We start from the raw sequence: 16,079 nt of genomic DNA on the forward strand, positions 1-16,079 counted from the left end.
TTATCATTATCTGATTTTAACAAAAGAAGTTTTATTGCATTTACCGTATGTGGAAAATATGCTCAAAATGAAGAAATTTGTTGAAAGGGTAGCAGCTATAGGCTTTGAAATTTTTCTCTTCACAGCTCATTTCAGCCGACTCATTGATAACAGATAGAGCCTAGAATTCGAAAATGACGTCATAATGATTGGTGAGAGAATTATGACTTCATCTTTCGATGACGATGTTCTTTTCCTCAAGCACAATAAAAACAAGTCGTGTGAAGCGATATAAAAACATTTAGTCAAGCTGTCGGCATCAAAGTAACAGATTGATACCCCAAAAGAGTCATCGTCGAGACTATAATAATTAAGATAGTCTCGACTAACCACACCCAAAGACCGAGACGGGTCACGCTATATTTTTGAATTCAGGAGAAATTGAGGAATATATGCAAACATTTTAAAATCTGTTTGTGAAAATTCGATTTTAATGACAACTTTAATGAGCAAACTAATTAAATAAATTTTACGCTGCCGAGCTGAAATTCAATCCTAATTCAATGTCGAAAATTGCTTTGCCAAAATTTCAATCAATTTGATGAAAAAATGAGGGCTCGACAGTGCTGCCTCAACTTTCACAAAAAGCCGGATAGGACATCATCAAAGACATTTATCGAAAACATGAAAAAAAAACGTCAGGGGATATCGTACCCAGGAACTCTCATGTGAAGTTTCATGAAAATCAGTCCAGTAGTTTTCTCGGAATCACTCTACACGCACGCACACACACACCACAACCCTCTTCTCGATTCCCAGTTTATGTTAAACCATTTAGTCAAAACTTGACTAAATGTAAAAATGAGCTCTCTCTTTCTTTGTCTCTCAGTCTCTGCTCATGCTGGTCACAATTATGTCTGTATGTACGTTGTTTAGTGTGTGTGTGTGTGTGTGCGAGTGTGTGTGTGTGCGCGCGTGTGTGCTTGCGTACGTGTGGGCGTGCGTGCATGTGTGTGTTGAGAATGTGAAAGCAAACGGTACGTTTGTTAGTGCTCGACTGTCATCGCGTCATGGTGAGTCTGGCTTTTGCGGGGGGGGGGGGGGGGGGGGGGGGACAATTTGGTTTCCAGACATGAGGATAGACCCAAAAATTACCACTGAAATGTAAACTTTTCTCACCGGGCTTTGCCCCCCTGACCACCCAAAAGTGCGTCACACCTGTACCCCAGAAGGGGCCTGGGTGGCCCCTGGACCCCTGCCTCATTTTTGGACCCCTCCCCTTCCCCCCCCTCTTCTATTATACTTGATCCAGCCCAGGTCCTTTATTTTTAATGACACGGGCAACAGCAATTTGTTGTTTGTGACACATAATGTGTACAAAGTGTTGAAACAACATGTTTCGAAACTGATATATTCAATCATGAAAAAATTTGTTTTGTTTTTGGCTTTTTACATTTAGTCAAGTTTTGACTAAATGTTTTAACGTAGAGGGGGGAATCGAGACGAGGGTCGTGGTGTATGTGTGTCTGTCTGTGTGTGTGTGTGTGTGTAGAGCGATTCAGACTAAACTACTGGACCGATCTTTATGAAATTTGACATGAGAGTTCCTGGGTATGATATCCTCAGACGTTTTTTTCATTTTTTTGATAAATGTCTTTGATGACGTCATATCCGGCTTTTCGTGAAAGTTGAGGCGGCACTGTCACGCTCTCATTTTTCAACCAAATTGGTTGAAATTTTGGTCAAGTAATCTTCGACGAAGCCCGGACTTCGGTATTGCATTTCAGCTTGGTGGCTTAAAAATTAATTAATGACTTTGGTCATTAAAAATCTGAAAATTGTAAAAAAAAATATTTTTTTTATAAAACGATCCAAATTTACGTTCATCTTATTCTTCATCATTTGCTGATTCCAAAAACATATAAATATGTTATATTTGGATTAACAACAAGCTCTGAAAATTAAATATATAAAAATTATTAGCAAAATTTTTTTTTCGAAATCAATTTAAAAACACTTTCATCTTATTCCTTGTCGGTTCCTGATTCCAAAAACATATAGATATGATATGTTTGGATTAAAAACACGCTCAGAAAGTTAAAACGAAGAGAGGTACAGAAAAGCGTGCTATCCTTCTCAGCGCAACGAATACCCCGCTCTTCTTGTCAATTCCACTGGCACTGCCTTTGCCACGGGCGGTGGAGTGACGATGCTACGAGTATACGGTCTTGCTGTGTTGCGTTGCGTTCAGTTTCATTCTGTGAGTTCGACAGCTACTTGACTAAATGTTGTATTTTCGCCTTACGCGACTTGTTTATAGGTGTCATTGACTAACAGTAGTGATTTGGTTTCACACATGAAATATTCTGGTGACAAAACTGTCATGAATATAATTTTTTCTACAAAGAGTACATGTACAGTAGTAGTTTTTCAGTTTGTTTTCTCTTCATAGGAATACGCTGCCTGATTAATGGTATCAGTAATTAATGAAATGTAAACATGTACGTAAATTAACAAATGAGTCAAGAATTTCACTTGTCTACATATGTTACCATTTTATCCCCCCGAAAAGAAAATTTGTTAAAATCTTCCGACATAGACGTTTTCAGGAAATAAATCTGTCAGGATTATTTTTAGCTGTGAACTCTGATGTATATATTATGCAATGTGCGCTCAGCCTTGATATGATGCCTTTTCATTTGAATATACGCTCATCAGAGCCAGTCACAAGCGTGATTCTTGCTTTCTCTCATTTTGAAAACTTGCATCAGTAAAAAGGGCTCTTACTCTGCCCACACCCCTTGAAAATCCTGACTGAGTTATTTCCAAAAAACCGTCTATTTCAAAGATTTTTTTAAAATCACACGCCCAAAATCTTGATGCCATAGATCATCAACTCACAATCAAAAATGTTCTTGTTCTCATTTCAAAAGGTTTAAAGTTACAGATATCTCAGCCATACAAGACAGGAAAATGTTGAATAATTAATGGCTGTGATCATTTCTTGGTATGCAGCGTTGAAGATGTAAGGTTCAAATGCCACTTATCATACATACATGTAGCTATAAAAATGTGGTGGAGTCGAAGCAGATGTGGAGAAGGCAGATAAGCGTGTGTCAGGGAATGCCTTAAAACCAGAAATTTCTTGTGTTTTACAGTTAAAAATCTCAAATGAAAGCAACAATCAGTAACATATATAGCTTGATACCAATTTTTATGAAAACAGTTTCTTCCTGACAAATATAATGTTATCACTGTGTTTTAGACTTGGTTTGACAGGTTGGCGTACCGGAGTGACAAGTTTTTGCAAGAACCAGGAGTTGTGCTTGTGCAGAAATACCGATCTGAACAATTAATGGCTAGCGTGCATGGTTACTGTGTGTGAAAAACAATGGAGCAGATGGCTTTATACTCTTTACTGTCAAAGCGCAGGAGGTGGAATGTGTTACATGTACCTATATGTGGAAATAACTGTGTCAGGTTTTTATGAGCTGCAAAAGGTTGCTTTTCCTTAATTGGGGAAAAAGAGCAAACAAACGCACGTGACATATTGTATGCCAATCACTAGTGATTGTCAGTGAGCACATGTAAGACATGCCACTTGATAAAGATTGGCCTTTTTTGTCACATGATTTTTGTTTTCCCTTTTTCACAGGGAAAAGCAACTCTCACAGCCCATAAAAACTTGACACAATTTCAAGAATTCGTCTATTGTGCTGATCGACTAGATATCATACTAACTGCATTCAATATTTCACACTGCATTGATTGTTTCAAAACTGCATTGAAAATGGACATCAATTCACACAACACCAATGCATTCCTTTGCTTAAAAACATGCCAACCAAAGCACAACTTCAGCTGCAATGACCAATGAAAGGCATATTATTATTCTCTTTATTTATATAGCGCCTTATCCGAAATTCAAAGCGCTTTATGCCGTGTGATATACATTGCACTACAATATACATTGCACTACAATGTACCAACTTAAGTTCTTAAGTCTGGAAAGGTTTTCTTCCCTTGAAATTGACTGCACTGACCTTTTCAAGTTAACATGGACAATAGGCAACACTGAATGGATCAACTGTCTACAGCATCCATTTTAGATGACCACATAACTTTTATTTTGAACAAGTACACACTGCTCTAACCATAACACTTAATGCCCAACTCACACAAAGCAAACTAACTAACTAGGGGGTCCTATAACGTCCTCACAGGAACATTTTCCTTTTCGGGACATGAATTGATGATAAAGCAGCAAAGCACACACAATGGCTCTTTAATATGCCCCTATTTGTAAGGGGCACAACTCTTCAACAACACCCGACAGTTATTTCCAGAACTCATCTACTCTGATGAATTAAAAAAATCCACTCCTAAACTTACTGACAAGGCCAGCTCATCACTCTACTGACTGGAAGCGGTTAGATTCTCCACTCCCTGCCTCAGATCAGTACAAAATGACTAGATATTCAGTGTAAATAAACATTTCAAGGGTATAAATATGTTGTATGGGAAATGCTGAAGTAGGCTAGCTACTATTTACAACAAATGAAAATGTTCAGTTTCATGGTGACATAAAAACTGTGTGTGTGTGTGTGTGTGTGTGTGTGTGTGTGTGTGTGTGTGTGTGTGTGTGTGTGTGTGTGTGTGTGTGTGACACACCTATACCCCTATCTTTTTGCAATTTTTCACTGCAATATCAAACCTTATATTTAAACATAAACACTAAGAAAATGTATTGAATACTTCCTATATTCAATTCTAACATCCTTTTGAATAACCTTAGTAGACATGCTACATGCACCAATAACAAAAAAGAGTTTTACCTCCCTTTCTTTTGCCACAAAATGTACCTAGAATAATCAAATAACCATGAGGCTTTTTTAAATAAACCTGAAGCTATTTTTGTTCCATAAAGTCATTTCCTAAATCCTGTATGGAGATTCAGCCTAATGTAAACTGCATTTGGAGAACTATTTAATTTTTTTAAATTCATTTATTTGTTTACTTTATCTTCAATTGCACAAACCCTGATTGCATCCACATGCAGTTTCTGTCCAGATGAGAATGCAAAATACTTATTGTTACTATACAGTAAACATATCAATGTGATACATGCATATATGCCGACTGACCAATAGTGTGAACTGTACAGTTAACCGGCGGCACTATAATAACAGCGGATGAAGAGAAAATAATATTCTTGCAAATAAATTAAGAATAAATGTACAGGCACCTGGGCACATAATTGTTCACAAGCAAGCATATGTCACAGCCATGGTCAAGGAAATAAGTATATTTTCATAATATTACAATAAACAACCAAAATCATCTGATAACCAAAGGGAAGTAAGCGCTCTAAATGCAATCGACATGTGTAATAGAGTAAGTGAGAGTTATGCGGAGAAAATAACAAGCATTGAAATGAACAAGCCATTTTCATTCTCACAAAAATCATTTAAAATTTTGTTAAAAAGCAAAAGTGCAGAGTGGATCACTTATGCTAGTGATGTCTGAAGGGAGTAAACGAGAAGAAGAAGAAGACTTAGGCTGGTGAAGTAAAAAAAAACACAACTTCATTTCATACAAAAAGCTGGTCAGCACTTGACAATTGTACCATAATATTTTTTTTGCCTGTTACTTTACGCATGCAGGCTACAATATGTACATACAACTTCAATTCAAAAATGAAGTTGAGGGCATCGTGAACATGAAAGGAATTAGCTACAATAAAAGTGGCCATCAAATATTTCTTAAGCACATTTTTAAGAATAAAACATTGACAGGGGTATTTAAAAAAAAAGTCAATATTTTGAGCCTACCGTATTAGTTTACATCTTCTGTTCAACTTGTGCACTGGCGGATACCACACTTAGCATGCTTAGCAGGTGTTATTGTACAAGCTTACACAACTCTCACATTTTTATACGTACCGGTATGCACAAAGGACAATATGAGCAGACCTGAATTTACTATGTGCAACAAAATCAAATGTCACTGGTATTTGTGTAAATGGTTCTTTTGATTGACGAGTCCTCAAGCAATGAGTTATTGTGCTGGCCTTTGTATCAAGATGGAATATATCACGTTGAGCTTTGAATTCTTTTTGATGAAAATGACCATGGAAATACTATACAAGGACACAAGGGTAAGAATATACCCATGACTTAAGCGGGGAACAAAAACGAATGTTCAACAGGCTCAGCTTTGTTAAAATCTGTACAATATGATAGGCACTTGACAAAATATAATTTATAAACTTTGATAGCTGTTCTCTGTTGTTTCTATTGTGTTTTTTGTTGCTGCTTGGTATATAACATCCATTACAATGGAATCATTAAATTTGATAAAATGGTAAGCCTAAATGAAAGAGGGTTAGAGAGAATGTTGCTGCTGATGGATCTTAAACGACACTCTTTTTCTCTGCACAATTTTGAGTCAGAGTTCTGATAAACAAAGGGAAGTAAGCGCTCTAAATGCATGTCGGGCGCAAAGTAAGAATCCGGGGCAGAGTTGGAATAATCGGGATTTCCCGAAACTTCATTCGATTTCCAACAAAGCGCCGCATTTCTGGAAACGAGCTGCCTTGTTCTAGAAATGGCAACCCTTCGACTGGCACAAAAAAGTATACCCTTTTTCACAGGTCATGAATAAGGTATATGTAAAAGCAAGGTCTTATACAGGGGAAGTCTTGAATTGGGGGTGGGTGGTTACACTGTGTATCAATTCTCCGACAGTCGGCGCATGCAGCTAGCTGGTTGTGTTGCTGTTGCACGGTCTCGATCTATTTTGAACACTTTTTTTTTCAGAGTAGAGTGTTAGTTTTTTACGACAGGCTGAAATCATCTTTAATTTGAATCAACATTTTGTAACAATCAATCACATCATGATCAATATAGCACACAGACTTGCACATTACGTTTCATGAGCCTAGATTACAATGCAGTGACAAGAGCCTAGGCTCAGTCAGTAAAGGGAAGTAATGTTGTGTCTGCAGTCCAGAGACTTTGTGAGTTTAATATATAATCAATTAAGACTGAATAAAAATCGTTACAATCGATAGTTACCAGTGAGAAGTTATATCGGAACACTCTTTTTGTTTGTTTTTTTGTTTGTTGTAAAATGTAAGATCTGAAACTGTGACGTTAAAATTGACGTCAAATTGGTGCGTTTTGGTCGAGTGGGATGTGACGTTGATCTGTGTTGTTCCAGCCCGCCGAAGTTATCAAAGTGTTTTTGTTTTTTGTAATTCGGTTGGTTAATGGTGGGTTATACAATGCATCTGCATTTTCGAGACTAAGCATTGATCATTTTAAAACGCAAGGATCAACATGACTTGTATCATTTTACATCGCATTCTAAGAAAGAGCAGAATTCTCACTATGCGCGCGGTACATTTCTAGAATCGTGTAGCGCAAAGTTGGAATTCCTACAATGGTGGCCATTGTTGGAATTCCAACAAAGCGCAGGTCATTTCCGGAAAAGCGCCGATGACGAGATGGGTCGCAACATGCATACAACGTGTAATAGAGTAAGTGTGAGTTACGCAGAACCAGTCTCCTGGCACCTCAGAATAACAAGCATTGAAACAAACAAGCGACTTTCATGCTAAGTCTGATTGGAATTCCTTGGTTAAGTAATAAAAATCTAACTTGGCTTCTACTAGGATTCAAACCCTAATCCTTCCATTTGGAAGGCTGAAATCCTATGCCAACTACGGCACCTATCAAGTCATTCCAAAAACCTCTGTGGCACAATAACTTATCCAAACTGTCTTTACTACATAATAGTTAATACTTGCATGAAATTACAGTGCTACACACTGCATGAGTCTTTGTCAGATGAACAGTGTACATGTAATTGCTAAAAAGGCGGGGAACTTTGGTCCATATTTTCAAGAGGCTTAGCATACCTCTCATCGTTTTTACATCAAACATTTCAACAACACATGGGATATATGTTGCCTAGACTAACTGGATCAAATGATCTATTGCCGAATGTATGTTTTGATTATCAATGCCTCAAGGATCGGGGATACGTTATGAAATTGAACACATGCTCAAAATGACATGACATGGAAGCAATGTACACAGGACACGCCACAGCTCTACACCATTTGGCTTACATCAAGTGAAAGTGTATTTACAAGAGGCATAGGTGATCTTTTGGCTAAATTACAAGTGTATTGATAAAGGCGTTCACATTAGCAACATGGCAACAATATTTGATGGAAAAGCATTGTCTGGATTGAATAAAATCAAGATACATGTAGAACAGAAACTCCAGAAAATGGGGGTGGGTGGGGTAGGGGTAGGGATGGAAGTGTATTGTAATTTTGTAATGTTTGTATTAAAGCATTCACAGATCCATAACATTTGAATTATGTCTGGGAGTTAAAAAACAAAAAACAAAAGAGGGGGTGGATAAGGGAGAATAGAAAAAAAAAAGGAAATATTTTTCATTTTCAGAAATCTCTTCAATGCGCTGTAGCTATTGCTTTTGACATGAGTGTACAAAACTGTTTGAGAAAAAAAAACAGCTACTTTGCAAGGGATCAGAGATACAGTGTTTCTGAGAGTATTACATGTCAGCATCAACTGAGGGTATTCAAAAATACATTAATACTAATATCACACAGTAAGTAAGTTTCACTACAGTCACCAGCAAAATTCAAGGTTATATCCAGCTTTCAGAGTTTCTTAAAGTTGAAACTCACTAGTGCAATACACAAACAAATCCTATTCTAAATTTAACTTGAAGACATGCAGGCAGTGGTCTGCATTTATTACCTAACCAATGGGATGACTCTCCTGAACTGGAAACAGAAAAAGTCACTTCCATGTTTTTTTCTAATTACAGAAACTAAATCAAGTGATGCTTTTGTGGGCCTTGGGGGTATTGCAGACAATAGAGCATGTCTTTCTTTCTTTCTTTATTTGGTGTTTAACGTCGTTTTCAACCACGAAGGTTATATCGCGACGGGGAAAGGGGGGGAGATGGGAAAGAGCCACTTGTTAATTGTTTCTTGTTCACAAAAGCACTAATCAAAAAATTGCTCCAGGGGCTTGTCGGTTTCCATAAAATAACAACATTATAGTAGCTTTTTTTCTGGTTAACAGTGAGTAGTGGCCTCCCAAAATTGTTGTTGTTTCCTTTCGAAATCAATAATCCCAGGCCTTAAAATGTAACACCCGAAGTTGTAAAATGAATAGATAAGACTAAAGTAGAACAACATTCCCTCCAAAGAACTAAGGATTAACCGCCTGAGGGCAGAAGCTGGGAATTACCAATTTCTAGAGCTTAAATGCACCTGTCAATCCGACCTCACCATTGCTCATTTGACTTTGGAGTGTGATTTGAACTCATGCCACTTTCAACCCCTGACTCAGTTTATAAACTCAAATAGAAATATTCTGCCAAATACCTCAAAGGAAAAATTAAGCTATCTTTTAAGTTTTAATAAAGACCTTGGGTGGCAAGGTCCCAAACTTATCGCTGGACTTATGCACACGCACCCACTTGGTCCCTGGATATGAAGAGACGTTGCTGCGGCTGACGCCATTGCTTCTCATACAGCTACTATATATTTTTATCAGAACTTCTAAAAATACCATTTTATATCCAAGTATCTCTTAACACCTTTTTTAATTAGATGAGCGAGAGTGTGCGGGGGGCGGGAGGGTGGTGAACCACTGTACATAAAGGGAAAGTTTGTGTGCGTGCCTGTGTGTGTTCTTAATCTAAGACAAATGTCGCCAATGTTTTTACAGAGTGACGTTAAATAAACGATTTTATCATCAACCTCCAAAGAGAGCCTAATTTAAATCTCCTTTAAGTTTCTGAGTCCATGTGTTATTGAAACACAAAACAAACAATTAACAAAAACGGGTTGGAAGAGTGCTGCTTAAAGTCTTTATCTTGACACAGACCCGTGACTATAATTATGTACAGTGAAAACCACCTCCACACAATATATCATCCCATAATGAGTCTTTCTACAACAAATGAGCCTTTCATTTCTTACAATATCAATTTTTTCTTTGGCAAGCTCAGTTCATTCTGCAGTTCAAAACGCTCTGTCTCGACATCTGCAAGCCTGATGAATAAAAACTCACTAATTTCTTAATAAACACAAAATCTTGCCCCATTATCAGGCGATTCAAAAAGCACCAATCATTTGAACTCAGTATATGTTCATCTGTCACGTACACCATCATGGTCGTATTTCGGCACCAACCTGGACAACAAAGTGAGCAAAGGGAGAGTAAACAGCTATAGTGTTCCACATCCTCAAAATATTCAGAGGTATCATACCTCATGGCCAGAAAAGTAAGGAGATTGATAATGATACCTCCTGCCACAAATTCAAGAGGTACAAATTAATACTTAAAGTTACAGTATACGCATGGCTCATTATATTACTTAAACAGTGAAAGAATCGGCGATATAAAATGGAAAAGGATGGAATAGAAGACCTTTTTTACAATTCGGTGTCTGTAAATTGTTTTGTTATTAAAATTGTTGGTTATTTGGTAGAATTAATTCAGAGTGCTGAAAAAGGTTCCAGAAAAATGTATGTCAATTTTAACAAAAAGCAGGCAATCAAAACTCGTACCTCCTAAGGCCTAAAAAAAAAATAGGTGTGGTTACGGTAACCCGACCTACCCTATTTTTAGGGGCCGACCCTATAACTTTTTATTACATTTGTAAAAAAAAAACCCACAAAAACCAAGAAAACGAGTGCAGAAAACGCAATGAAAGCGAAAGCGCCCGAGTCGCACACTTATTTCCCTGTCAAGTAGGTTTAATTTGTACACAGAAAAAAAAGTAAAAAAAAAAAAAAAAGTGATTGCCTACCTTCCTACCCTATTTTTTTTGGCTATGTTACCGTAACCACACCTATTATTTTTTTTGGCCTAAGCACAAACATTCTACACCTTCATGTTCACACTCCCTGGGTAAAATGTCATACTGTAGTACATTGTATACCTCTTTCATTAACTATTTTTGTGTCATTTTTGGCATGAGTATAGGTACTATATACCCCTAACTTTACGTGATGTGGAACACTGGCGAGCGAGAAAAAGACACATCAGCACAGAAATTCCTCCCTCCCTACTATCGTCATGTAGTCTCTGGCTTGAACTTGAGGTAACTGATCAGCCGCCCCGGAAGCGGCAGCTTGGGAATGAACTCAGGGGCAAAAGTCTGCAGGATGCGAATCCGACACCGGTTCTGGAGATCGCCAGTAGTGGGCAGCTTGTAGACCTGGATGTGGTCGATGCTGGTGTCAAGGTCATTCAGGACGATGGCCATGCGACTGCCGCAGACAGACAGCAGCGGCATGTAGTTGATGGGACAGGAGTGCAGGGCGCAGGTGTAGCGGTGGTACTGGATGCAGTGCAGCGTCTGGGTGTTGTCGCCATTCAGGACGTAGATGCTGATGTCGATGGGCTGGAACCTGCGAGCCTTCTTCTCCCTGCAGTGGCACCCGCTTGTCGCCATGACGGCGAAGATCATGTGACCGTCTCGTGAGTACTGCAACTCCTGCAAGCAAGGACAGTATAATGGTCATTTGCGCCTGGCAAACAAAATCAGCTATAGGTACATTGTAGAAACCTTCTGCTCGAAAATCTCTTTATGCTCCAACAATCAGCAAGAGGGAGGAGTACTGGTACATGTATCTGCCTTCCAGATGTTGCCGTTGAGCTGATCTTCAGCTGTTGAGTGTGCTCTATAGGTACTTCTTCTTCTTCTGCGTTCGTGGGCTGAAACTCCCACGTACACTGAGTGGAATTTTACGTGTATGACCGTTTTTTACCCCGCCATTTAGGCAGCCATACGCCGTTTTCGGAGGAAGCATGCTGGGTATTTTCGTGTTTCTATAACCCACCAAACTCTGACATGGATTACAGGATCTTTTTCGTGCGCACTTGGTCTTGTGCTTGCGTGTACACACGGGGGTGTTCGGACACCGAGGAGAGTCTGCACACAAAGTTGACTCTGAGAAATAAATCTCTCGCCGAACGTGGGGACGAACTCACGCTGACAGCGGCCAACTGGATACAAATCCAGCGCGCTACCGACTGAGCTACATCCCCGCCCTGCTATAGGTACAATTACTGGCTTTCCTAAAGTGAAATCTGTACAGCGGACTGCCTCCAACTGTGCTTTTAAGACCTCCCGTTACAAGACCTTCTCCCTTTGGAGACTGTGTTTTACAAGATTTACTGTTTGTCATGCCTGTACATTTAAATTAGTTCTGAGACTCCCTCTTATTGAAACCTCATTATCTCAGATTTGTTTTTAGGTTTTAAAAAAGAGATGGGGGTTGAGGGGGAGAGAGAAGGAGCACACTGTAGTGTAAGAAAGGCAAGCAGTACCGTATTTGACGGATTACAAGACGCACCGTTTTATAAGCCGCACCCCCGACTTTTAAAAAAAAAATTGGGACGAGCCACGTATAGGCCGCGTCACTATATTAGCCGCCGTCGAAAAAAATATAATCAGATCGTGTCAATCAATCAAAACAACCAGGCAAACGAAAGTACGGTATTTGGCGAAATCGGCTCCGAGAATAAACAAGTGAAACAAAGAAGAAAAGTGAAAAAGTTTGAAGAAAAATATCACACACACAATTTGTAACCAACACACACATGTAGTCCCGCCCGGAATAAGCTTTTTTTGGATGATTTACGACTTTTGCGCACATTTCGAGCAGACGAAAACACAACATAGCGGCTCTCGCTCCTCCAACTATCACGAGACACAAAAAAACGAAATCTCGCGCACGCGAGATCCTGATACATCCGGTGTTTCTCTGTACGCTATCTTGTCACGATGACTTGTTGACAAACGAAGATTCGCGAAAGAAAGAGAAAAGCGCCGAGTCTTGAGTAGAGAGCTAATAAAGTACCAGTAATCGCTAATCGAGCGAAATGAAAATCCGCGGCGACTTCCATTAGGTGAATGCTATTCAAGTTTAGGTAACGTTTTAGCCGCATCTTTTTATAAGCCGCAATGCGATTTTTTTTTTTTAAAGTCGCGGCTTGTAGTTCGTCAAATACGGTACTTGGCTATCAAACCTTTAAATGTGGACTCAAGCTGGAGCGAAGGTCATCGACTCTGGAGTTTGTGGCCACCACATCCCACCCAGGCAACTGCACAAGGCTCAGAGAGTTGTCCTCCCCTTGAAGGAAGCTGGTCACTGCCAGCCGAGAACTGCAGAACCTCGGGTCAAAGGTGAACAAAGCGTGATTGTAGGGTGGCACGATTTCTGTCAGCAGCTCGCGAGTGTGCAAGCTGAAGAGCTGAAAGTCAAAACAGTTGTTGGTGGTAAGGGAGGGAATCTTGATGAGACACAAGTTGCAGTCAGGGCTGATCTCCCCTCGCAGCGCTTCGTTGACGAACTCCACAGACTTCTTGCCAAAGATGCCGGTGAACTTGTTGATGGCCAGGTCGATGACACCAAACTGGGTCATGAGGTTCCTGACGAGATGCAGAACCACCATGTCACCGCGGTAACACAGCACGCTCTTGACGTGGAAGTTCTGAATGGAGGACAGGTGAGCTGGGATGTGGTTGTACTCAAAGTGCTCGGCCATCTTGGTGAACTTGCTCTTGCGACGGAAGGAGAAGACGGGGCCGGACTTGTTGACGTTGATGATGCCCTGGCGGCTGATGCAGAAGGTGGGATTGCACTCCTTGTTCACCATGCCCGTGCACGTCATCGTCGTCTCCACAAACCCTGCCGCTCCTGGTGCAACAAAACAAGAAAGATTTTTGATCTTTTTTCTTCTTTTTTTTTCTCTCCTGGCAGTAAGAGTTTTATTACCGCACGGATCTACCATGTTATATATAGAGCTTAAACAATGACCACGAGTTGATTACTGAAAAATAAACCACGAGTGGGTATTTGCAGCCGCTTGGTAATTCACGAGTGTGCGGAGCACACGAGTGAATTACCAAGCGGCTGCAAATACCCACGAGTGGTTTATTTTCCAGTAATCAACGAGTTGTCATTGTTTAAGCTATTTATACAACGAACAACACGGGTCGAACATGCAGTCATGCAGACGACATTTTGTACGCAATTTCATTTCAGCCTAATCACTCAGAGTGTCAAATGCGCGTCATTCAAATAGTCCCTATTCTTTTACTTTATTCTTAGTCTCCGACTCGTCGGCATTATACTTGTCTCGTCTAAATATCGGACCCCATTGCTACGATTAAAACACAATAGCGTTTATATAGCTATTCTGACATTACATTCTGTGTTAAAATCATGTTTTTGTCAGCAGCAAGGACCAGAATGGTCCATGTCGTTGATTGCAGACGACGGTTCCCTTTCCGCATGAAGCCACGGAAATAACCGAACATTGAAAAAACCCACGGACATGTATTACGGAGAAAACTCGGGATAACCGGATGTTTAGCATTACGTCAATATGCTAGGAATCATATGACGTCATGACGTATCATGCTTGCCTACGTAGATTGTATACATGTTCGAAAGTCTGACTTCTGTTGGGAATTCGCGTGGTGAAGACTGCGGTAAATCTGTAGATGATAAGAGAACAAGGATTGTCTCAGAAGAAACGACTAAATGTTTCAGACCGGTAACTTCATTTCAACATTGCACTATATAATGGACGTTCTATGTGACAGGACTCGAGGAGAGTTTGCTGATTTTGTGTTAAACATTGGAGAGATCGTCTGCTAGAATCAGAGATAGGTCGCTTCAGATAGCAGCTTCTGGAAATTTGCAAGGTTTGTTGCCTGTTAAAGAACTGGATTTTACACATAATGTATGTCATGTACAGTAAGCAACAACAAAAACACACACAAAGCAAATGGCATCGTCTGTCGACTAGTCATGCATGCACGTCAGCCATTGTTGTTACAGTTTTGAGTCAACATTGTACGTATTCTTCCGCAACAGGGTCCAATCGTCTGGGTTTGAAATGTTCTAAAAATAAATTCTAGTGTTGATTATTTTTTAGCCCTCTTTATTCTTACTTCGAATAATCCACGTGTGATTTTTGGGTTTAATCAAAGTAGTTTGTTCTAATTTCTCACTTGTCTAAAAATAATCAACTAGATTTAATCCACCCCTCGGTTGCATTGCAGGAGTTGTATAAAGTTTATTATCGATCCTCTTTTAGAAATTTAATCACTGCATGGATCTGCCAATTCCAAAGGTTTATACTGGTTCAAGCATGTAATCCATCGTAGAAAAAGCGAAGACTTATATGTTTGTGCTTCTTGCACTGTTGCTTTAGTTTATTTAGAGTTTGCAAGCAGCAAAAATCTGAAGCAAGACACACACCATCACATGCATTATATCTCCTGCATCAAGAGTGATAATTACTATCAGACATAAGAATAGAAAATAGTCAAAAAGAAGGAAATACGGTTCCGTTTGCCAAATCCCAAATAAGACAAAATTTAGAAGATTTTATCAGTGTTTCTTAACTCTGATGTAAAAGAAGGAATGTTGATTTAAAACATAATATTGTGCTGTGTTGCTTACAGCTTCAAAATCAATTTTCCATATCCAACAGACTCAGTTTCAAAAGGAGGAATTCCTCCAAAAGGAGGAAGATTCTCATGCCTGGAGTCTTTATCTGCATAGCCTGACCTTTGCTGGTCAAGGGAGCAATGGTGCCCTTACCTGTCATAATTTATACGTTCATTGAACATACCTGCATGGCCAGACTTCCACTGGTCAAGGGAGCACTGGTGGAGCAGTGACCAGGGACGGGCATGCTGCACCTGCCGTTTCATGTTGTGCACCACAGCGCTGGCCCCCATCAGCCCATAGTTGCCGTTCCGTGACTCCTCTGCCCCCATTCTACGCGACCTAAACACACACAGGCATAGAGGATAAGTCACAAGTGGAAAGGATGACTGGTTCTTCACATTTGTCTTGTGATTAAGGGTTGGGGGGATGGAGGAGGTTTGAAGAAGGGGGCTGGTGTGTGTGTGTGTGTGTGTGTGTGTGTGTGTGTGTGTGTGTGTGTGTGTGTGTGAATATGTGTGCATATCTGCGGGGAAATGTGTCTGTATGCTGAGGGAAGGCAAAGAACAAA

General features: G+C 39.8%; 1 protein-coding gene across 2 annotated transcripts in view; it reads right to left on the bottom strand.

Moving 5' to 3' along the window:
• Window positions 1–1,753: 1,753 nt before the first annotated feature.
• Window positions 1,754–16,079, bottom strand: part of LOC138959504 (uncharacterized) — a 96,171-nt gene continuing 81,845 nt past the window's right edge. For both annotated transcript variants that reach the window (XM_070331025.1, XM_070331024.1), the window contains exons 2-5: window positions 15,693–15,850; window positions 13,074–13,744; window positions 9,791–11,535; window positions 1,754–9,226 (exon numbers count right to left, since the gene is read on the bottom strand). In XM_070331025.1, the coding sequence (XP_070187126.1) occupies window positions 11,113–11,535; window positions 13,074–13,744; window positions 15,693–15,850 (1,252 nt within the window). In that variant the 3' untranslated portion in view covers window positions 1,754–9,226; window positions 9,791–11,112. The remainder of the gene's footprint in view (window positions 9,227–9,790; window positions 11,536–13,073; window positions 13,745–15,692; window positions 15,851–16,079) is intronic.

The sequence above is a fragment of the Littorina saxatilis genome, linkage group LG2 (assembly GCF_037325665.1).
Source record: "Littorina saxatilis isolate snail1 linkage group LG2, US_GU_Lsax_2.0, whole genome shotgun sequence".
Classification (NCBI taxonomy): domain Eukaryota; kingdom Metazoa; phylum Mollusca; class Gastropoda; order Littorinimorpha; family Littorinidae; genus Littorina; species Littorina saxatilis.